General features: G+C 42.5%; 1 protein-coding gene across 1 annotated transcript in view; it reads right to left on the bottom strand.

Annotated features, from left to right (window-relative positions):
• DHRSX (dehydrogenase/reductase X-linked) overlaps positions 1-24,675 on the bottom strand; it is a 96,802-nt gene that overhangs the window by 12,520 nt on the left and 59,607 nt on the right. Inside the window, exons 4-5 of the mRNA XM_028727772.2 lie at positions 21,770-21,871; positions 9,794-10,001 (exon numbers count right to left, since the gene is read on the bottom strand). Coding sequence (XP_028583605.2) covers positions 9,794-10,001; positions 21,770-21,871 — 310 coding nt within the window. The remainder of the gene's footprint in view (positions 1-9,793; positions 10,002-21,769; positions 21,872-24,675) is intronic.

Below are 24,675 nucleotides of genomic sequence, written 5' to 3'. Positions count from 1 at the left end.
CACGGGGTGGAAAAACACAGAAGCGAATTAATTCTCTGAAGGTAACTGTGTGCTATAGGACACATGATTGGTTACAAGTTTTAATGAATTATAGAGAAGGGGATAAGAGAAGCAGCAATATGACAAAATGGCCCTCAAATGGGCTTATCATCTCAAAACACATTGCTTGCAGTAGCCAAAGTGATTATTTCAGTAGATTTCATTGTGTCATTTATGGAAAGTGCTTTAGATAAACCTGCCTATTAATATAAACTGTAGTGTTGGCACCTGTAGTGTTCCCTTGGGAGAATTAAATTATGACTCTCAGAACACCATATGTGTTATTTCCTGTGACTTCCGGAAGTCTCTTATTACATTTATAGAGGTTAAAAATAGGCAGCCTCTGCTTCACAGATCTCACAAGAAGTAACTGTTGCACTTACTGTATCAGCATTGAAAACTAAGTATGGCTTGAATAAAATGGAAAACAAACATGAAAATGTGAGACAAAGAGCCTTCAGCATATGGAAAAGTTAACTGGACACAGTGAAAAATTACCTGCAAATTTTAACAGCCACATATTAACAAAAAGATACATAGTACAGACACACTAGCAAGATGCTCAACTGCGCTTTTGTGATCACAGCCCGTTCTCTCACTTCCACGATTAAAGCACAGGACTTGCACAATGGAAGAGCTTGGCTTCAAGTCTCTCTAGATATGAAACACTAAAACCTGTTCTGGGGTCGCAAGGTAGAACTTTGGAGGTGGTGCAGGGGAAAATAGCTTTCCCCCCCAAAAAAACCCCCTCTGGATCAGTTACTTCTCTAACACTGTTCAGTTTCTGGCTGTACTACATTTTAAGGGTTACACCTTATTCCAGAACATGACAAGACCTCCTGTTTCTGGCTGCAACAGCAGCTTAGGTTGTGCTCCAAATACAGTGGTACCTCAGGTTAAGAACTTAATTCGTTCTGGAGGTCCGTTCTTAACCTGAAACTGTTCTTAACCTGAGGTACCAATTTAGCTAATGGGGCTTCCGCTGCCGCCGTGACGCCAGAGCACGATTTCTGTTCTTATCCTGAAGCATAGTTCTTAACTCGAGGTACTATTTCTGGGTTAGCGGAGTCTGTAACCTAAAGCGTCTGTAACCTGAAGCATCTGTAACCCGAGGTACCACTTTACTGCAAATTCATGCTCAGTTGAGCACAAGATGGTATGCACTGTGTGGAGAAAGAGAGAGGACAACATGAGCCTACCAAGGCCTATGCTTCAACTTCTGTTCCTTTTGTGCCTTGTTCTTTTATTCACTTTTTTTAAACTGCTGACAAATGCACTACACCTGAAGGGGAGAATGACGCATATTGATTGACACAAGGTCAGAATAATACGTCAAGTGGCTACTTGATGTCACTTCTAGGTTCCTGGAGGCCATTTTCCCCTCTACCCTGCCTTCTTGTTAGGGCTCATTCTTCAGAGACACGTAATTGTGCACAGCTCACAAAAGACAGCTATAATTAACCTCAATGTTGCCAGAAGCCAGGATTTCCTGGCTGCCACAAACCACTTGTATATTCTACACATCAAAAACCCTGGCACTTCCTTTCCCAATCTACCTCCCTCCAATTTCCAAGGTGTTAATCTGTCTAGGGGGCACAGCAGTATATTAAGAATGTACTCAGGCGTAGGCAGATTGCTAAATGTTTCAACAAACAAAAGCACTATTATTCTGCATACCCTAAGTGACTTCTAACAAAAGGCCGCATGTAAAATGCTGCAATACACCTTGGCTTCAGCACTTGGTGAGGGAAACAGAAGCACTCTAGAACTCATAAAGCTTTCTTAATGATTTGTGCCTTATGTTTGTAAAACATCGCTGTTGTCTAGGCTAAGGAAAAAAACCCAGGCAGCCATAGATATATTCAGTCCTTTAGCTGGTGACCAGGTTTTTAGTTGCATGGAATGTGGAAATCATTTGCATATGCTCAGTGGCCAGTTTGCCATTATGTGCAAGACTGATGCACTATTCCTTTTTTAAAAATCATCCTTTTAGATTGAATATCTGGCCTATTAATTGAGAGAAGGTAGTCCTATCAAAGACATTATTATAAAATGGAAATTCCACACACAAAGATGATGATGCTAGCTTCCCAATTCCCATCACCATCTGTAAGCTGAAGTGCCTAAATGGGTAGAAACAGGTTTCTTGCTTGAAGGCATTGAGGATGGTAGACAGGTTAGAGCTGGAATGCTAATCTCTCTGCCCTCTCTGAGGTGGAATTTCCAATTTTCAAGGATGCCTGAATAAGGCTGATCTTCCAGGCAGGATAGAGCTTCATGATTACATCAAGAGTCCAGTGCTCACAAGAAACTGCAGATTTACAACAACTGGATTCAGTCCTGTGTGCAACTATAGATGCCAACTTTCTATTGATTTAGGTAAGTTTTCCGCACATTTTGCTGCAGAACTATCTATAAACTGTGGTTGAAATACTAAGGATGCTCATAAGCGGCGTCTTTTCCATTTATCATCCTCCTTTAGCTATTTTGGTTCTTTCCTTAAAACACAGTGGATGCTCTGAATCTTGATCTTTACATGCACATGAGTGTGTGTATATATGTAAGGCTGACACACACACACACTATGCACGACAACAGGGTGAAAGGCAGGCAGGCAGCACATGTCTCTGGCAACAAGTCTAGAGATATTAGCGTCTATATATGTTGCCAAGATTTCTCTAACAGTTGGTGAGCAGCCAGCAAACTAGTGTTTATTAAAGCTGTCTAGACACTTATTTCTAACCGGCAGCAGATAAATAGGGCAAGAACACAGTCAAATATGAATCTTTTCTCCTTAAGAATAGTCTGCTGGAACATGCCAATGGCTCGTCTGTCCAGCATCCTGTTTTCAAAGTGGCCAGCTACATTCCTATGGGGAGCAGGCAAGCCGGATTTCAGCACCACAGCACTCAGCCTACCTGGGATTTCTAGCAACTGGTATTCAGAGGCATCCTTCTATGCAATGAAGCCCTCAACAGAAAGCTCTCCAAGCATACTGACTTTGTTTGCATACAATACTGAGACAGTGCTTCTCTAGCTTCTTCTTTTTAGCACTGGAACCCTTCACTTTAAACAAAAATATAGCAGAATGTTTGCAGTAATATATATATAAACAGGGGGGATGGAGTTGAACATTGGAGGAGCCAGCCAGAGCTGCAACCTTTAGAAGCATCAACTCTTGAGACTTTGAAAAACTCTGCTGTTGAGAGCCACTGATGGGAGAAGCCTTTGCTTTGCTTGTCATCCTTTAGGTTTTGGCTCTCACCAGAAAGAGTCCTTATCTCTGACAGTGTTAGAGACAAATCATGAGTTGTAACGAAGGGTTTTCGGTCAAGATGGCGCTGAGGTAAGACACGCTTATCAAAGCTCTACAGATTCTTTTAAAAAATTCTTTTTAAACTCTGTCTTAACTGTAACATGGGGTCTGACTGCTGGCCACTTTTCCTGTTTTCTGCTGACAGCAAGGTTGTTTATGTGCTCTTATAACCCCCAGTGAGCAACACTGTAAAACGTTATGAAGCCAGCCTTGTAAATTACCTCAGAGCTAATCAGCCTCACAGCCGCCATCTTAACCTTCTGGTGACTACATCTGTATGCTTCGATTTATTTATTTATTGGCTTTTATCCTTTTAAAATTATAAAGCTTTTTAAGTTTCTGTTCATACAACTCCTTGACCCCCTAAACTCTGTATGCAATACAAACAAACTGTACAGGTAGGAGCAGCACAGTAGGGTACTAAAGAGACAGTGTGGAAGGAACATTCTGAATTTTTTTGGGGAGGGGGGTTGTTCCTGTCTGTCTTCTTCGTCTTCTCTCACCATCAAACTGCCCCTAAATTGGTCATAAATCAACTCACTGTTGGCGAGACTGTGGACCTAATTAAACAACCTGGCTAACACAGCCTGGCTAACACTAGAAGTAAGGCAGAAATGAGAAGAGCGAAAAGACGCAGGTGCTCTGAGAAGGACTATTTTTTTGCCTCATAAAGAGCCTTCATTCCCAACACAGAATGTCTTTAATTCTTGGTATGTAGAAACGGCTGCCCAGATACTTCCCAGATCTAATGAGGACAAAGCCAATACTCCCCTAGCGTCTGTCAGTGTTAAAAGGAGTAGCATTTTGAACCCTTGCTTGCAGGCTGCAGCTGAATGGAAGGTGCTAAGAGGGGGACAAAGAATTCCCATGACAAGTGATTCAACAGCAATTTAACCCAGTAGTGGTATGGTGTGGGCAGGGTGTTGCTTACCAGGCTTCCCAATGCAGTGTGTTACTGCCAGCTACAAAGAGAAGGAGGGAGAAGGCAATGGCAAAAGTAAGTTCCCTGCTGCCTCACAGCCCCCCTTTCAGTAACGAACAACAAAGCACAGGGTTGGGAAGCCACGTACCCAACACTTCCCTGCCCACATTGGCCACTACTAATTTAGCTCTTGGAAAGGAAGGGAAGAAGAGGAAGGGCATTTAATCTCAATGGATGCAACTCAATGGAAATCACACACTGCACATGCTTCACCACCATTACATTTTTTAAAAATTGCAGAACCCCTCACACTGCTTTGCAGAACCCCAGGGTTCCACAGAACACAGTCAGAGATATGGGGCACAAATCATGGCTTTGTGCAAATAAGGAGGTGTGTGGGCTTCTGGAAAGGATGTTGTGACCACGATGCTCCTCCTGTGGTCCTCTGTCTGCTTCACTGTTGTGAGCTAGGCCATGGTTTGAATTAGCACGTCACCCAAATTGATGGGTTTGCAACCCTCTCCTCATGGAAATAAATCCCAGAGCAAGAAAAATAAAGGAAATCAAACAATCAGAAAGATCAGACCACAACAGTATTTCCATCAAAAGAGTTTTTAGGCAAATCTTGCCTAGAAAATAACATACAAAATGTATTGCTTATGTTAGCCAGTGTGCGGTATCTGTGCTTATTTTACATGGTAACTTAAAGTGGACCAGACTGAGAACTAGGGTCCAATACTCAAGATCAGTAATAAATGACAAAGGGCAGAAAAATCCCCAGTGTTTTAATTTTTACATGGAAAAAATAAGTTAATCTGCAAATATATTACTGGGCAAGCCTAGCAGTTTCAAGAATTTTAGCTTTGCTTACTAAATATGAGTAAAATAAGCAAACTAAATTGGATAACTCTCAAAACCTGAAAATTCTCCAGTGAAAATTACCCAATGCAAATTACCCTAAACTTCAAGGGAATATTGTTGCATTTCAAAATCCTATGGAAAACCCACATTACCGCCAGTAACAGTCAATAAATGCAACTCACAGTTATTGACTAGAAAACAAATGGAGGTTATCATAACTGTAAACACACATAATGTTTAAATGGACATTGACAGGAATGAATTCCATAGAACAAACAGGCTTATAGTATTCACTATTTGAATTTTCCAAAGATCTAAAACTTCTGAAATGAGGTATCCAAGAAACAAAGCAAGCTTCAGAAGCTTTAAAAAGGTCCTGCAGGGGCTCGTTCAACATATTCATGTCTACTTTACTTAAGAATCATTTTAATGCAAAACCTCCTAATCTATCATGCTGTTATACTGACAGCACCGCAATAAATATTCAGGCAAAAAGGTAAGTTCGGGATGAAATTACTGCCCAGCCTTCTGTTGCATATGTGGGCTGGAATCATTACAGCCATTTGTCTAAAGGCAATTTCACTTGTAACAATGGTAATCACGAGCAGTGGAAGACAGGAAAACAAGTGAGCTAGATTAATATTTAGTAATGTAATGGCTACTCTTAAAATACCTTATTGTGTTTACTGAAGTTACTAAGGAGCACTATAAGCAAATGCAGGTGCAATGCTCTATTTTACAGTCAACATATAAGGAAAGAGCTGTTTAAATCACTGTTCATACAATATTTTACTAGCAAAATGTGGGCCTCCTGTTTGGTCCAACTGCTCTCCAAGGGTTTTATAATGAGGATCTTAAGGAGATGCTGCTGCTTTCTGTTTTCCCCACAAAAGAGGGGGATATTTCAAAGATATGGAGGCCCGCAATGCAAATTAAAGTTCCTCTCTTGCAGTACTTTTGTAACAGGCAGGAAAAGACAGCTGCCCATTCAGGAGAAATTCTAGCTGGCATGATTATACCTGCATTATGCTCTCTCGTGTCCACGCAATTTCAGAGGAGAACACAGAAGAAAGGCTATCAAAACGCTGCATGCTAAAACGAGACTTTTGTTGAAATGTCATTTAAGAAATTTGCTAAGCCAAAACTCTTAAGAAGGAAACCAGAGCACCATTACAGGTTTCAGTAGTATGTGTTGCAAAGGGAATGGGGGAAGATGAGTCACAGAAACCTGTTCTTGAGATATATCCAAAATTAAATTGCTAAGAAGTTATGAATCTTAAAGGTATTTGTTGTGTTTACTTTTTGTTATCTTCCGAGACCATGTCAGATGTCCCACCACCAAAACAAAAGAATTGCACTTCATGGGAATGCAGGACAGAGTGGTTTTTTTCCCTGTGGCAGCAGCCTGCTATTCCTGAAGACCTTCAGGTGAATAGGAAAGACGAGAACAATTCTTGTTCCACCTGTCCTGAAATGGTTTTTAATGTAAAAGCTGTAACGCTGCTCTTTGATTATTTTAAAAGTTGGTGCTTTGTTTTGCAAACCCAGCATACAGTTAAAGAACCCCCCAGAGAATCCTGGAAACTGTAGTTTGTTGAAGGTATTGGAAACTCTGTGTGTGGGGATAAACTACAGTTCCCAAGATTTTTAAGCCGGGAGGAGAGAAATGAGCCTCCTTGGAAGCCATCTCAGGGTTAAACGGTAGTATAAAAATAAATACTTCTAAGTAACCAAAGCTATAAGTGACCCAAAGGAATACTCACGAGTCCTGAAATACCAGGGGAAGAGGGAGTTCACTACCCTTCCACCCTCTCCAAATGGCACCCCTAAATTAAGCCTATGCTTCTCTCACTGACACTGTGTGTAAGCAAGCCAGGATTCAAAAAAACCCTGCTCCATATATCCAAGTGAGCTTTGGATTTGTACTTCTTAAAAAGCACCTTCTGATGAAGTATGCAAATACAGATCAGCAAAGGAGGATGTGGCCTTGGTAATGTGTAGCTCACATGCAAAAGGCTTGTGAAACAGAATGAGTTCTCACAATGCAAGGATGTGCTATACAAAACCAAAGTTTAGCTGATGATGGTGATTTTATTATTTATACCCTGGCCATCTGGCTGGGCTTCCCCAGTCACTCTGGGCAGCTTACAGAATATATAAAACATAATAAGGCATCAAATGTTAAAAACTTCCCAATACAGATGTCTTCTAAAAGTTGCAGAGTTCTTTATCTCCTTGACATCTGGACGGAGGGTGTTCCACAGGGAGGGTGCCACTACCGAGAAGGCGCTCTGCCTGGTTGAACCCTACACACTGTGCATTTTTCAGCTGAAATTATTTCATACTCAGATATATTCAGATATTCCACCCTGTAGGCCACTCTCTGCATTCCACAATATACCTAGGTTCATACTCTGTGACTTTCATAATCTGCCTTGGGTTACATTAGTAGAAACACAGAGGCTGTTCCATCAGGCTGCCATGGAAGAGAAGATGGCAACATATGCATTCCATTCTTACCCCTAAAAAAACATTACCCTAACATGACTTATTAGCTCCTTTAATCCATCCAAGTTTGTCAGGATGTTGAATTTCAATAAGCACACAAGATGTAACCGGCTGTACATTTGAATAAATAAAGTATACTATTCATTGTATTAAATTGTAGATTTTAACAGAAGTAGCTCATAAAGTTCAATGAAAAAAGTAGAAGACCCTGTGGATCAGTTCATTCTCTAATCAGTTTATGCGTAAGGTCCATGTATGTGTAAGTGTCTATTCCACCTGACTGTTCATAGAGTCCAACAATCCACGCGAAAGGTTGTTACAGTGCCACAGAATCCTTTCACAGAATCTAAGACAAGGATTTCCGGAATATTAGCCTTGTTTTGCTGTCCTGGGCTTCATCAGTAGTACAAACTCATATATGATATCACAGGATCTTATAGCATAGTAGTAGCTGCTGTAAGCAGCAACTTTTACAGAGTAGAGTTATGTGGACCAAGCCGGTTACGTCTTGTGTGTTTATTGAATATTTTTCACGTAACCAGAGGTTTGTTGTTGTTTTGAGGATGTTGAATTTAGCAACTAGTATCAGTCTCCAAAGTCACACCAAGCCAGCAAAGAAGAGAAGACAACACAGTTCTAGCAATGCAAAAGGAATGGCTGGGTAGAAAAATGGCTTGGCAATAGGGTATATGGCACAGCTCTAAGCTCTGCATTTCCTGCATAATAAGCAGGGGCTGGGATTAGAGACCTATAAATTCCCCCTCTATGATTCTCCTAAAACAGAGCAAAGGAAGAACAGATTAACCCAATGAAAAGGGTTAAGGAGCAGGCAGGTGGATGAACAGAAATCTGGCAACATTTAAATAGAATAAATGATATCCAACACATGCCAGAACGACTGCCAACTGGCAAGAGTATTGAAGGGGGATATTGCCAATTGGAGAGCAAAACTGATGAGCGAAACTGACAGTCAGTGGAGAAGTGCTAGACTCTGTGTAGGTTGGGAATCCAAACAGCCAGGAGCCTCTTGCTCAGAATTGTCTACTGACTGGTAGCAGATGTCCAGGATTTCTGGCAGGGAACATTCCTGGAGTTGCCAGGAATTGAACCTGAGACCTTCTGCATTCAAAGCAGATGCTAGCCACTGAGCTGTGGCCCTTCTACAATGTTTTCCTTCCTACTTGCCTTTGCTGTCATCTGAAAACTGTGCAAGGGTAGCATCTTGGGCAACAGAGAACCTGGGAAATATTGAGGAGCAGGAAATTGTAGTTTCTTCTTTTGCATGGCTTAATGAATTTGGAGGTGGAGGACATTGCGAATCCCATGCTCCCCAGCAGGAAATGGTGGTCCTCAGAATGACACAAGGGCATCATTGCCAGCTGTGGATGAGGACTTCTGCCTAGCAAACCCTCCCACACCTCCCCCTTTCTGAAGGTTAACTTGGAAGGTTGTCACACAATTAGAGAAAGGTTGATTTGTGTAATCAATAAATCAAACCAACTAAACTTGAATTAATTTGCATATAAGGAAACTTGTCCTAAAGAAAAAGTCATTTTGTGTGTGTTTTAGAGGATGAATTTATGGAATCATGGGGCTGGAAGGGACTTTGGACCCCTTATTCAGCACAGGTGCAACCCAGCATCCCTGAAAGGTGAAGAGCCCAGCCAACACCTTTGTAGAGGTATTACCCCCTGCGCACACACAAAACAGAATGACCCTTAAGATGGTGGTTGCCATCTGGAGTCTTCATAAGTGTTTCTCTTAAAAATAATTATTTTGAATCATTTTTTTATTTTAAAAAAACTGATTCCTGATTAAGCAGGACAATATTTCACCCAATTAAATACTGCAGCCCTCATATGTTATTACAATGCATTCCAAGGTGTGTGTGTTAGAAGAATAGGCTAGTACTGGGAGCAAATGCTTTGATGTGCAGAACCCAAAATTCATGCTCATAAAGGCAAGAGAATTTTCAAAGTTGTCCCATCCTGAATTCTCCCAAAACTCCTTGTAGGGAGGGAATGGGATACAAATATGAAATAAATAAGTCTGGATATACAAGGCAAATGAGCTAAATTCTGGAATTCTGGTTTCAATTTTTTGTAAACTTGAGGTACAGTGAAGTTTTTCATCTTATTTCAATATACCTGCTTTGCAGATCGTTAAGACGTAATTCTGCTACATAATGGGTAGCTGATGAGAGAGTGACAATTCGAGCATTGTGGCTGTGGGTTCCTGATTGCTTCAGTGTTTCCAAGAGAAGGTTAGTCAACAAGAAGTGTCCCATGTAGTTAATACCAAAGTGTTCCTCAAACCCATCCTCTGTTTTCCTTTCAGGCACCAGCATCACTGCAGCTGTGAAGTTTAAAAAGAAAAGAAAGAGTGCAGGTGAAGTTTGTGGTATACAGGAGCCGGCTTGTGGTGAATGGACCACTATATAGGCTGCTACACATCGTACATTTGAAAGCACATACCGGTAATCCTCCCCCCCAAAGAAACATGGAAACTGTAGCTTACCACTTACAAAACTACAATTCCCAACACCCTTAACAAACTACTTATTCATAAACATGAGATATTTAACACCACTACACAAAGGGTGGTATATAAATTTATTTATTTTTTAAATTCATCAATGTGTGTGTGTGTGTGTGTGTGTGTGTGTGTTTATATACATATATATAAGCTTATAAACTTCCTAGTAGCTGCAAAAAAATGAGCTCCTTCACAAAAAATAATGGAATTCCAAGCAACTCCATTTCCAGAAGAAGATGAAATGAGGAAGTGCCATCATGCAAGTAATACTTATGCCCTGCTTTCTTTAAATTGGACTCACCACCTTCATGGACAGTTCATTCATAATAATAATAATAATAATAATAATAATAATTTATTATTTATACCCCGCCCATCTGGCTGGGTTTCCCCAGCCACTCTGGGCGGCTTCCAAAAGAATATTAAAATACTGTGATACATCAAACATTAAAAGCTTCCCTAAACAGGGCTGCCTTCAGATGTCTTCTAAAAGTCTGGTAGTTGTTGTTCTCTTTGACATCTGGTGGGAGGGCGTTCCACAGGGAGGGCGCCACTACCGAGAAGGCCCTCTGCCTGGTTCCCTGTAACTTGGCTTCTCGCAGTGAGGGAACCGCCAGAAGGCCCTCGGTGCTGGACCTCAGTGTCCGGGTAGAACGATGGAGGTGGAGACGCTCCTTCAGGTATACTGGACCGAGGCCATTTAGGGCTTTAAAGGTCAGCACCAACACTTTGAATTGTGCTCGGAAACGTACTGGGAGCCAATGTAGGTCTTTCAAGACCGGTGTTAGATGGTCTCGGCGGCCGTTCCCAGTCACCAGTCTGGCTGCTGCATTCTGGATTAGTTGTAGTTTCCGGGTCACCTTCAAAGGTAGCCTCACGTAGAGCGCATTGCAGTAGTCCAAGCGGGAGATAACCAGAGCATGCACCACTCTGGCGAGGCAGTCCGCGGGCAGATAGGGTCTCAGCCTACGTACCAGATGGAGCTGGTACACAGCTGCCCTGGACACGGATTTAACCTGTGCCTCCATGGACAGCTGTGAGTCCAAAATGACTCCCAGGCTGCGCACCTGGTCCTTCAGGAGCACGGTTACCCCATTCAGGACCAGGGAATCCTCCACACCTGCCCGCCTCCTGTCCCCCAGAAACAGTACTTCTGTCTTGTCAGGATTCAATCTCAATCTGTTTGCCGCCATCCATCCTCCAACCGCCTCCAGACACTCACACAGGACCGTCACCGCCTTCACTGGTTCTGATTTGAAAGAAAGGTAGAGCTGGGTATCATCTGCATACTGATGAACACCCAGCCCAAACCCCCTGATGATCTCTCCCAGCGGCTGCATGTAGATGTTGAAAAGCATAGGGGAGAGGACAGAACCCTGAGGCACCCCACAAGTGAGAGCCCAGGGGTCTGAACACTCATCCCCCCCCACCACTTTCTGAACACGGCCCAGGAGGAAGGAGCGGAACCACTGTATGACAGTACCCCCAGCTCCCAGCCCCTCAAGACGGTCCAGAAGGATGTTATGGTCGATGGTATCAAATGCCGCTGAGAGATCCAGCAGAACTAGGAAACAGCTCTCACCTTTGTCCCTAGCCCGCCGGAGATCATCAACCAGTGCGACCAAGGCAGTTTCAGTCCCGTGATGAGGCCTGAATCCCGATTGGAAGGGATCCAAATGGTCCGCTTCTTCCAGGCGTGCCTGGAGTTGTTCAGCAACCACTCGCTCAATCACCTTGCCCAAGAATGGAAGATTTGAGACTGGGCGATAGTTGGCCATCGTGGCCACATCTAAAGATGGTTTTTTAAGAAGCGGTTTAATAACCGCCTCTTTCAACGGGTCTGGGAAGGTTCCCTCACGGAGGGAAGCATTCACCACCCCATGAAGCCCATCGCCCAGCCCTTCCCGGCTAGCTTTTATAAGCCAGGATGGGCAAGGATCCAGGAGACAGGTGGTTGGTTTCACTCGTCCAAGCAGCCTGTCCACATCCTCGGAGGTAACAGATTGGAATTGATCCCACGCAATTTGACTAGACAGGACTCTAGCACTCTCCCGCCCTGGCCCTGCTCCCACGGTGGCGTCTACCTCTTCCCGAATCTGAGCGACTTTATCTGCAAAAAACTTTGCAAAATCATTGCAGGAGATCATGTGGCCCGTACTGGGCCCCGATGTAGCAGGTGGTTCCGCTAAATTGCGGACCACCTGGAAAAGTCTCCTGCTGCTGTTTTCTGCAGATGCAATAGAGGCGGCGAAGAAGGCCTTCTTCGCCGTCGCTACCGCCACTTGGTAGGCTCGATACTGAGCTCTAACCTGTGTCCGGTCAGCTTCAGAATGGGTCATCCGCCACCGGCGCTCTAGCCGTCTCAACGATTGTTTCATTGCCCTCAGATCCGTGGAAAACCACGGGGCTGTCCGGGCTCCATGCAATCGGAGAGGGCGCTTCGGAGCCAAACAGTCAATAGCCCTGGTTAACTCCACATTCCAGCGGGCCACCAGGGAATCAGCTGAAAGGCCATCAACATGGGATAAAGCATCCCCTACCACTCTCTGGAAGCCATTTGGATCCATTAAGTGGTGGGGGCGGACCATCCGAATCGGTCCCACCTCCCTGCAGAGGGGAAGGGTCGCGGAGAAGTCAAGTTGCACCAGGAAGTGGTCTGACCATGGCACTTCTTTTGTTTCGCTTTTATTTAGTGTCAGAACACCAACATCCATGGAGGTAAACACCAGGTCCAAGGCATGTCCGCGGCTATGGGTTGGGCCAAAGTTATTCAGGGACAGCCCCATGGAGGCCATGCTTTCCACGAAGTCCCGAGCGGGACATTCACATGACCAAAAACAAAGCCCAGGAAAAGCAGGTGTACTGAGTGAGTACCAAAGTAGTTGCTTGATTGCTTTCTCACTACTGAATTGTTTTGCATTGAACAATGGATAAAGACCTTGTCCCACCTCATTTCTGCCTTGGGAACTGGCCCTGAGCTAGCTCAGCTCAAAGATTCCTAGAGGAGGGAAAGCCTGCTTTGCCTCTACTGTACAGATTTTGCACACTTAGTTCATTCAGTCCTCTTGGCACAATAACTTTGGCTATTGTTTCTCTCTGATTTTATGCTGTAGACACATTAATCATGTTCTCCGACACACACACCCCACCCAAATAAATCACTACTTGTATATTTTTCTTGCCATCTCCAACAGTCTTTAGTCTCCAAAGAGATACAACTGCTTCCCCCAAAAAATATTTCCTGAAATGTATGTTTGTGCTATTTTAATCCTGCTGAGCACTAGAAGGAAATGAAGGAAATAAAGCAAACATACATACACAGAGACCTGCGTTCAGATAAAAGGAAAAGCCTTGGAAGAACAACTTCCCCTTTTTAAATTATTAACTACACAACATTCACCAGGCACTAAAAGTTGTAGACTATTGATTTTCTAGCATCCAAACATGTCCTCAGCTTTACTCATGGGTCCTAAAGGGGTGAACTTGAGCAACAAAAGCTGTTCTATTTTTCTACCGCCAATAACTGTGAAACTATTTGTTGCCAAGAACATGGTGCACTTTCATCTTTTGCCCACTCTAAAAATTCTTTTGCTAAACTTTTCATAGGAGAGCTCTTACAAATCAACTACTTTTTGAATAGATTTCACTGCTAATTGCCTTTGGATTCCTAATGTTCCCTAGTGTCTGATAGCACACAGCAGCAAGTTCAGGAACAAGGATTGGCAGCAGACAGAATGTTAGTGACACTTTTTTATTATTAAAAAAACCCAGCCCTCTCTGTTTTGATAGGACTGTCATTTATATGCAATTTACTAATTTAGTTTAGCGAGCTTGGTTTCAAAAGCCTTTGATTAAACAGACATCAATAGAAAAAGTAAAGCAGCAGCAAGCGCATTTATGAATAATCTGTACAGTGTGTGCCAATGCATATTTTGTTTAGCAATTTCTGATCTCCTATTAGTGTACATGCAAGTAGATATCAAGATTCTGAGGCAATCCATATAATTGCACATTAACTCTGACATTCAGCAAGATCCAGTCTGAATTATGTACTTGAATTAGCTCTGAATGAAGATGTCTTTTGGGAAGGAGGCAGGAATGGCTCAGCCAGGTCAAAGACAGGAAAACATTAACTGCAATAAACCAAGATTTCACCGAGACCCAGTGAAATGTAATGTGAAGCCAAACCCTTACAGGAAAATTACAGTCATTTTGGTGATTTTCTGCTTCTGCTTCTGCCACACTACCGCAAGCTAAACCATGGTTTGTCTTAGTGTTACATGTAAACCAGATGCTTGTGATTTGTCTCACAAGCTATAGTTACCATGGTTTTTTCCTGCACACTGTTGTGGTCACACTTAGCCATGGTTTGGCTTTGGGTTTTGTATGAATAAGGCCATTAAACTCACACTCAAACCACCCTATGGTTTAACTCAGATACACGGGTGATGTGTGCTGTCTTACAGAAGCAGGAAAGGATGGCAAGAAAAATAATAGAGCTCGAACATCAGAGAGCAGAATGTTCCAGCTACTGAGGGGAAAAATGTTTGGAAAGCAACATTCTAGGATTCAAAATCTTAAACAAACTGGAAAAAATCTGCCCCTTATCTCTGATAAATTGTCCCTACTTTGCCTTATTCACAGATGCCTCATCCCCACACTTAAGGCCAAACTAATGTTAAGTGTATGGTTTTCCCAGTAGTGATGTATGGAAGTGAGAGCTGGACCATAAAGAAGGCTGATCGCTGAAGAATTGATGCTTTTGAATTATGGTGCTGGAGGAGACTCTTGAGAGTCCCATGGACTGCAAGAAGATCAAACCTATCCATTCTTAAGGAAATCAGCCCTGAGTGCTCACTGGAAGGACAGATCCTGAAGCTGAGACTCCAATACTTTGGCCACCTCATGAGAAGAGAAGACTCCCTGGAAAAGACCCTGATGTTGGGAAAGATGGAGGGCACAAGAAGGGGACGACAGAGGACGAGATGGTTGGACAGTGTCCTTGAAGCTACAAACATGAGTCTGACCAAACTGCGGGAGGCAGTGGAAGACAGGAGTGCCTGGCGTGCTCTGGTCCATGGGGTCACGAAGAGTCGGACACGACTAAACAACAATGTTATGTGTGTTTTTGCAATAGGGTCAACGGTTTTTCTTTCTTTCTTCCAATGCAAATTACATTTTCAAAGGAGGGGGATTCTGTGTGTTCATGTATTACCACCCCCAGATTTGCCCTGGGTTAAGAGTTTAGCAAATCCACAGATTAAGAACCCATTCCTATGCATGTTTATTCTGTTATATCCCACTGTTTTTAATGGGGATTGCTCCCAGGAAAGTAAACACAGAAAGGGAAACCTTATGATATATGAGGGAATCCACACTGGAGAGAGAGAGAGCATTTAAATGCATGGAACATTGGAAAGCTTCAGTTGGAAACAATCTATACCAAGGGGGGAGGCGAATGAAGAGAAACAATGGAAGTGTGTAAAACCACCTACTTTCTTTGTTAAATAAAAAGTGATGTATGTGATACTGTTGAGGTTTTGCTTGGAAATACAACAAGAAAAGATCAGACTGGCTGCAGGATCGCTCTATGCATTTTGATACATGGAAGTATGTAAACTAAAATTGTTCCCTAATTGTAAGCTTTTATGTAAGCCACCTTGAGAGAGTTAGTTGCTCTGAAAGGCAGCCTTAAAATACTTCAGATAAAACAACAAACAAATAATAGTATAAATATTATCCACCCTGGTGAACCATAAAACATGGAATAGATCCTGTCAAACGTCAGCCCATGATTTATAGAAGAGGGTGAAAGTTACTGAATAATACAACTAAGAATATAGTGACCAAAAAGTCTAATGACATCCTGCTATGAAGTTCATATTTGCACTGAAAATAGTAACTTCCTTAATTAGTAGCTAAATCTTGGATAAAAATATTCAATCCAATACAAGCTGATGCCAACAAGCTTTCTAGTGTTTACATTGTGTATGTGTCCATGACTTTAATTAAACGAATTTATGTATCCAGTCACTCGAACAATAAAGCCTGATTTTGGGACAAAGCAAACAAAGCTTAATTTCTGGAGAGGAAAAATTCAGTTCCAAGATCTGTGGGTTTAAAAAAAATGTTTTACAACAATTGCCATTAACATAAATTAGCTGATAGGCCTAATTGTAGATATTTGTGGGTGGGTGGAAGAGGAAGAGAGATGGATTATGAGCAGCAATTTCTCATTCAAAGCAATCATATATCATCATGACAACAAGTACAGGTAAATATATTTCTCAGACAGAAGTTTGCAGTACAACTAGACAACTAGATGGCAAAGGAAGGGCCCAAAGACAATATCTCTTCTGAATTTTTAAGTTTAATAATAGAAATTAACACAAAACAACAAGGGACGCGGGTGGCACTGTGGGTAAAACCTCAGCGCCTAGGACTTGCCGATCGTCAGGTCGGCAGTTCGAATCCCCGTGGCGGGGTGCGCTCCCGTCGTTCGGTCCCAGCGCCTGCCAACCTAGCAGTTCGAAAGCACCCTCGGGTGCAAGTAGATAAATAGGGAAGGTAAACGGTGTTTCCGTGTGCGGCTCTGGCTCGCCAGAGTAGCTTTGTCACGCTGGCCACGTGACCCGGAAGTGTCTGCGGACAGTGCTGGCTCCCGGCCTATAGAGTGAGATGAGCGCACAACCCTAGAGTCTGTCAAGACTGGCCCGTACGGGCAGGGGTACCTTTACCTTTACCTAACACAAAACAACAGCAAACCTAACCCCCAAATCCTCTAGTTTGAGGGGATTAGGAAAGAGAAGAGGAGACTTCCTGCCTCCTACGAACTATGCATTTGTAATGGAAGCTTCCTCTATTTTCATGAATAACATTTGTGAGTGTAGGGCTACAGTTAGTGGTTCTTTTGTCAGCAGTGGGCCATATTAAGCCCCAAAACAGAGTGTTCTAGGGACAGGAGAGAGCAGACTTCAAATATACTGGATCCAAGGCCCTTTCATTCATTCAAGGGGCTCCAGGATCCACTGGCGGAGGAACAGGGGGGCGGGGGAAGCGCACTACCGCAGGCACCATCGGGGAGGGGGGTAACATCGCACGCCCCCGCAACACACGCCGCAATTCCTCCCACCACGCTGGGCGTCACACCCCCATGACACACCCTCAGACTGGAGATGGCACAACTAATGATCTCCAATTGGAATCAAGGGGGGTGGGATGAGAGAACTAAAGAACTAGGGAAAAAATCCATACACAGGGGGAGAAGGGGTAGGGTGCCCTTATAGAACCTCCTGCCTGTGCAGGCATATAAGTCAGTAAAGCTTTAGAGATGGTGGACAACCCACCATTTTGCACTCACCCCTCCTAGTTCCATTTAAGATTGCACTATAAATTGGGCATGTAAGTCACCTAGATATGTTCTTCATTAGGTGAGAAATAAATTGAAGCTCTCAAAATGCCGGGGGGGGGGGGACACCCCTAAAACTGTAAACTTGGAGAGTCCATACTTGGAAATGTTCATAGGTGTGCAATCTAACCCACATGACTATGTTCAGATCTGAGCATGGTATGTCAGATACTAACCAGAAAAGTTTGCTCCAAACTGAAATCCTCCCCCATCCCTACTTGTAACACACAAAACAGCTGTTACTGCATTTTATTAGCAACCCGACAGCAACAGTATGACGCCCAACATCTTAAAATGCTGAGCATCTGGCCAGATCTGGTGGAGAGAGAAAAATGTTGACAGCCAAAGAGCTCTCACAATTTTAATGCAAATGTTGTGCAAGAGTCATGGCCTGCCATCTAGCACGGTTCCCTCACATACCATGGGCTAATAGTCCTCTTCAGATGTTCTTAATTTGCATCTATGGAGATGGTGCAGGGTTCATGACCGCAGAGAGGATTGCAAGTACAATCAGTCTAATGCATTTACAAAACCCTTCAGACCATTCAACTCAACCTGGAAAGGTTGGAAAGGTAGCCCAGCATACGAAGTCATGCAACCCTCCACAGATACAAATATGGAATTTATATGTACATACACCAGAAAATTGCAAAGTGAAAAACAGAAGCAGAGTTATGTCCTTGAAAAGTCTGGCCGAGTAAAATGCCGAGAATCTTGGGGGAATGCACTTAACATCTCTCAGCAGAGCAGTATTGATTTGATTTGATTTTTAGCCCCGCACAAGGATTTCCTAACCGGGGCAACGGAGGAGGAATGTTGTCCTTTTCCATGCTTTTAACAGCAAGACCTTTGGCAACAGACTACTTTGCTTGCCTATTCAGCCATCCTTAAAAAAAGAAAAGAAAAAAGCTTATATATTGCTATTTTCCATTCAGCTAGGTTTTAATATTTGTTTTGTATAATACCTTGCATTAAATAAGTAAGAAAGGAAGTCTGTAGTTTCAAAAAATAAATAAAAGGGCTCACAGTATGCATACATTTCTCACGCAGTCTCTTTTTCTTTTGGCACTATTAAATCACCATGTTCTCTCCTTTGGTACCTTAATGGCGGTAATGGCAACTGAGCTTAGGAGCAGTACTTGTGCTAATTTACTTAATAAATCAAGGAGAAATAAAATGCATTTTCTCCTGCCATTCATGGTGAAATAAAAAACCAAGTTGTGGTTTTTTAACCTAAATTAACAATTTATTATGCCCTTTTTTTTACGCATTTGCTTTGAAAATGTAGCCAGTGCACATGAACATTGTGCATTGTGAAGAATAGTGTCTGTGAAGCAAAATGAAAGCCTAAAAAGGGAAGACTTGACCTTTCTGTGAAACTGCACATTTTGCCTGACATATTTTGTTGTGAGAACATTAATTTAAAGTGTGCTCAACAAATCTTCAGGTCCTCAGTTAAGCTAAATGGAACAGACATGGAGATATAGGAACCTACATCCCTGCCCTTAAATCAACCCATCATGCTTGCAAATATTCATGTCTTGTGTGGCATTTACAAGAAATTCTGCAGAAGTTGAGAACATCATTGCCTAGGAGCTTATTCACATGAGCAGGCTTTTCCCACTGAAGTCAAACTAATGAATCATGATCCCTACCCCCATGCCATGATAATTGCAGCTGCCAGTTCAGCCATTATTGGATTAATCTGTATGCAATTTATTTTTGCCCGTATGTTTTTGCCCAAATTAGTCCTTCTGGGGATTAAAATTATTCTGGTTTTCATCAACATTCTATCAAATTAACTAACAGCATATCAACCACCACCACCCAAAAAAATAATAATTAATGACCATATTTTAGTTATTGAAATAAAACAAAAGGGAATATTTCTCCTAAAAAAGGTGGTCTGTAATGTGACAACTGATCATCTGTGAGAACAGGATGCTGGACTAGATGGGCGATTGGCCTGATCCAGCAGGCTATTCTTATACAGTAGTACCTTGGAAACCAAACAGAATCCGTTCTGGAAGTCTGTTCGACTTCCAAAACATTTGGAAACCAAGGTGTGGCTTCTGATTGGCTGCAGGAAGCTCCTGCGGCCAATCAGAAGCCGCGGAAGCTTCACCGGACGTTTGGGTTCCAAAAGAACATTCGCAAACTGGAACACTCACTTTCGGGTTTGCAGCATTCCGGAGCCAAGACGTTCGACTCACAAGGAGTTCGTCAACCAGAGAGATAAGAACTGGAGTGCTTAGTGTTACATGATACTAGTTAAGTCTTTTTTAAAAAAATCGTATTTAATAGAAGAGAAAGGACTGGCCTAGACTTACTCTACCAGTGGTACAAAATGAAAATAGAATGCATCTTAAACTGGTGCCAAAGACAGGAAATGCTACATGATTTCTTAAGGATTAGGTTCTGGTTAAAGATCCCGCCACAACTGAGCAAGTTTGTTAGAAGAAGCCCAGTGAATAACTTTCACGTAGCACAGAATCCCATCTCCTACCAACAAGGCAACTTACTTATGTTCAGTGGTGGCAATAAGACATGAATTTCATTACTGACACTATTTGAGGTGTGGAAACACTGGCAAGCTTTTGAAATGTTTGGCTTTCCTCCTTTTCCCTTTTTATTCTATTGAACCCGATTCTCTTTTCCAGAAAACAAGCAAGACACCCAACTACATAAAAGTCAGACTGAATCAAAACTTATTTCAATTCTTCACCCTCTCTTTTCTTTTGTTAAATTCTCCCAAGGGAGCTTCATGGTTTAAACTTGACAGACAGTCACTTATCCTCCTCCTTCCCTCCTCAGACAGAATTGGATCTATTGTTTGGCAGGCAAACGAAAAGAAGAAAATAATCCCTGTGCCCAGCTGAAGCTCATTCCTTCAAGCTCTCCTGTTCCCCTACTGCTTATATGAATTACTTATAACTTTTTCACCCCGGCTTCTATCAACTTAGGAAGCCCATTTCTTTGTCCTGGGGGGCATTTTTTGTCCCTTGCTATTCCCATTAACATTCCCTCTACTGCCACCTGTCACCTGGGGTATAATCTGGAGCAGATACTGTTCTGCCCCAAGGAGCAGTCTAGAAGGTGAAAACTTCCTAGATACCAATACAATACTATATATATATATATATATATATATATATATCCATATATCTATCTATAGAAGGGATGCGGTTGGAACTGTGGATTAATCCACAGAGCCTAGGACTTGCTGATCAGAAGGTTGGCGGTTCGAATCCCCGTGATGGGGTGAGCTCCCGTTGCTTGGTCCCTGCTCCTGCCAACCTAGCAGCTCGAAAGCACGTCTAAAGTGCAAGTAGATAAATAGGTACCGCTCTGGCGGGAAGGTAAACGACGTCTCCATGCACTGCTCTGGTTCGCCAGAAGCGGCTTAGTCATGCTGGCCACATGACCCGGAAGCTGCACGCCGGCTCCCTCAGCCAATAAAGTGAGATGAGCGCTGCAACCCCAGAGTCAGTCATGACTGGGCCTAATGGTCAGGGGTCCCTTTACCTTTACTTATCTCTCTCTCTCTCTCTCTCTCTCTCTCTCTCTCTCTCTCTCTCTCTCTCTCTATATATATATATATATATATATATATATATCTCCAAAATGGCAGCATTCATTCCCCAAAAGAAATTATCAGCAGATCTGGGTGAACCCCTAGGTCTACAGTAGTACTAGAAGTCTTAAGGGGAATCCCTTTTCTCAAACCCTACGTTCTAGCCCAGTTAGGACTGGGCATGCTCAGTAGGCAAGGAACGCTGAATGGTTGCTCCATCCCTTGATTGTTATGGTGGTTCTTTACTGTACCCTCTTGGTTTATGGTGTGCTTTGACTGATGTTTTGGACTACAACTCCCATAATCCCTGAGCATTGGTCATGCTGGCTGAGGCTGGTGAGAGCTGTACTCCAAAACATATGAAGTTAGGAAGACTGCCAGAGAATATAAAGACAATTTCATACTGAATGCTTCCTAACAATTCCTGATATCAAGTTAGCCCTTTTCCACTGCTGTTGCACATCAGGTTCTTGCATAAACGATTCCTTTAGCTTTGTGCCTACTGACACAGTTCTTTTGCTAAGTGAAGGGAGTAAAATATACAACAATGGTATGGATCCCAATAGGTGAGCACTCATCCAAAAAGCAACTTTTAAGAAAACTTACCATTATTGATCAGGACATGAAGTGGGTAATTCTTTGCTTTAAATGCTTGAACAAATTGATGTATGGACTTCATGGAAGCCAAATCACAGTATAAAAACTCCACTGAAAGAGGGAAAAGAAAAACAATGTCCAAATCAATTAAGTGAAAAACAAAAGTATTCATACTGGGTTTGAGAGCCTGCAACTTGACCTTTAAGTTATTTGTAGACCAGCAGTGCTTCCACACAATCTACTAACAATATAACATGAGAAACGTATTTTTGGTATTTTACTTTGTGTTCCACTTTTTGTTTTAGGAGTCTGGGCAGACTTTTTTAAAAAAGGTTTTTTTTTAGTGGATCATTTAAGAAAAAAATGCAATAGCTCACTTTGCACCAGGACATTTTGTTAATTTACCGTATTTTTCCATGTATTGGACGAGGTTTTTTGACTCAAAACTCACATCAAAAAACTGGGGTTGTTCATTACATGGATAGTGGCATGGAGGGTGGGAGAAGCGGTGCACCGCCAGCCAGCTCATTGGTGGGAGCGTGGCTTCACCCGATGCCGCAGAGAGTGGGGAGTGATCTGGGGGGTGTTTCCTGCCAGCAGCTACATGGGGGGGGGGGGAGAAGCTGCGTGTGTCAGCCAGCTTGTTGGTGGGAGTGCAACTTCCCCCAATGCTGCTGTGCATTGTGGGAGCTCCCTGGGTCGCTTCCCGCATGCGGTAGCATTGGGGGAGGTTGTGCTCCCTGAGCGCAACTTCCCCTGATGCTCCTGCACATGGCGGGCACTCCCTGGATTGTTTGCTGTGCTTGGCGGCATCGGAGCACAATGGCTGGTGGGAGCGCAAATGCCCCCGATGCCACTGCGTGTGAGAAATGATCTAGGAAGTGTTTCCTGCCCACAGCTGCATGGGGGGAGAGGCTCAACAACTTTGGGCCATCTCCCCTAATTTTCCTAAAATTGAGTCCCCTAAAATGGGGGGAGGATGTCTTATGCACGTGGGCGTCCTATAGATGGCAAAATACAGTGTGTCAGCAGAAGGGATATCTGACCATAATGCCAGAAACATGCATATTTACAGTGCCATATCAAACCTACCCTCCCCTTCTCAGGAAACTGGTTTCAGTGGCCTCGTGTTCACAGATGTATAAGTGCAATTAGCCAAGATCAGCATTACTAAGCATTACTAAGAACAATCCTTATACTGAGCTTAGTATTCCAGGAATAGCAACTGTATATTCAGGGGAGAATCTCAAAGCCAAAATTCCTGGACAGTAAGGACAAATGTGAAGTGACATGAAATGTACCAGTCAGGATGCAACATTAGAAGTAGCCTGAAAACACTGGACTTTTATTTTATTTCTTTAGGAGGGCTTGGAAATATTTTCACCCAGCCTTTCTTAGACACCTGCACAAAAATAAGTAGAGACACTTATATGGGAAACAGTTGCAAGTAAAAACATTTATAAATATTGTAGGCCTATATGTTTTATCTCGGAGAGATTTAAATGACGTTTCGTGTTCAGCTGTAGATCAACATGCAATAAACATTGCTGAATAACAGAGTATAAAATGCCTTCAGCACACTGATACTTGTTACAGATAGAGCTGCCTGTTTTCTGCATTTGCAGACTCTGGTATCTGACATACACTACTGTCTTGAAAATCGCAACTCATCGCCTATGATTATGTTGTACATAGGCCAACCAACACCTCCCAGCCAACCTGACCTACCTCACATGGTTGTTGCAAGGATAAACATGGGATATGCATAGAGGTCCAAGTCCCTTGGAGGAAGGGTAGGATTAATAGGTACTAGAGCTAATGGGGGGACTATAATTATAACAATTATAATAGATTGTGTGTCAGAATTAGACACACAATCCTAAATATGCTTCCCAAAAGATAAATCTTTTGGGACACAATCCGGATACCCTTTGAAGTCCCACCTTCACATTAAGTTAACCCATAGGTTTTCCTTGTGGATATCAGTCAGACTTACAGTGGAATACTATATATATATATATATATATATATATATATATATATATACACACACACACACACATACATACATACACCAAGCTCTGTAAAGCTTCCCCTCAGGTAAATGCTTAATCATGCATAACCATGGATGGTTTATGGCAAGTGAACTCTTTGGGATTTACTTCAGTGTAAGCAGGCTTCAAAACTGACGGTTAAAAATGCGATCTAAATTAGCCATTACTAATGTAGCCTGTGTCTTATTCTTTTCCTTATCAATATACGAATAGCTAACACAAGATTTTTGAATGTGTAGCAGTTCTGGGCAAAGAAAACAAGAGAAATCACAGAATATGAACAAATTCAAACCATACCTTTTTACCATATAAACATTCAGTCTAATTTATGCATAGCAGCTTCAATAAAGCTGTCCATTAGTCTTCAAAATACCTAGTAATAGCAATTCTGACTATGCTCCAAATTGGATTCCCCTCCCCCCCCCAAAAAAAGAGAAACTAAAAAACAAGAGCTGGTAACATTAAAATCTAAATATGGAAACTCTTGCAATACATGCTGGCAAATTATCCTCTGTTCTTTCGAAAATCAGTTCTATTCAGACATGAAAGCAGGCAACAACAAATGCACCTGCTTTTCTTTCCTCTGTGCTGATATGCTTTTGTAATTCTACCTAGGTAACACACTCAAGAAAAGCTACACAGTTACAACTTTGTCAGATACCGAGGGGAAGCAAAGAGTTTAGATTCTCAAGGTTTGTATGATGCGGCAAAATCTATGTACAACTTGTTCTCAAGAAAGCGTGCAGAATGGAATAGGTTTCTGAATAAGGCTGGCAGATCCTTACCCGCAGAATGGTGCCACAGGGAATTTTTCCTGTTATTGACAACAACCAAATGAAGAAAAAAGGGAGGGGAAGCGCA

The sequence above is a fragment of the Podarcis muralis genome, chromosome 4 (assembly GCF_964188315.1).
Source record: "Podarcis muralis chromosome 4, rPodMur119.hap1.1, whole genome shotgun sequence".
Classification (NCBI taxonomy): Eukaryota; Metazoa; Chordata; class Lepidosauria; order Squamata; family Lacertidae; genus Podarcis; species Podarcis muralis.
The sequence above is the reverse complement of the archived record's forward strand: the minus strand, read 5'-3'. Positions and strand labels throughout refer to the sequence as shown.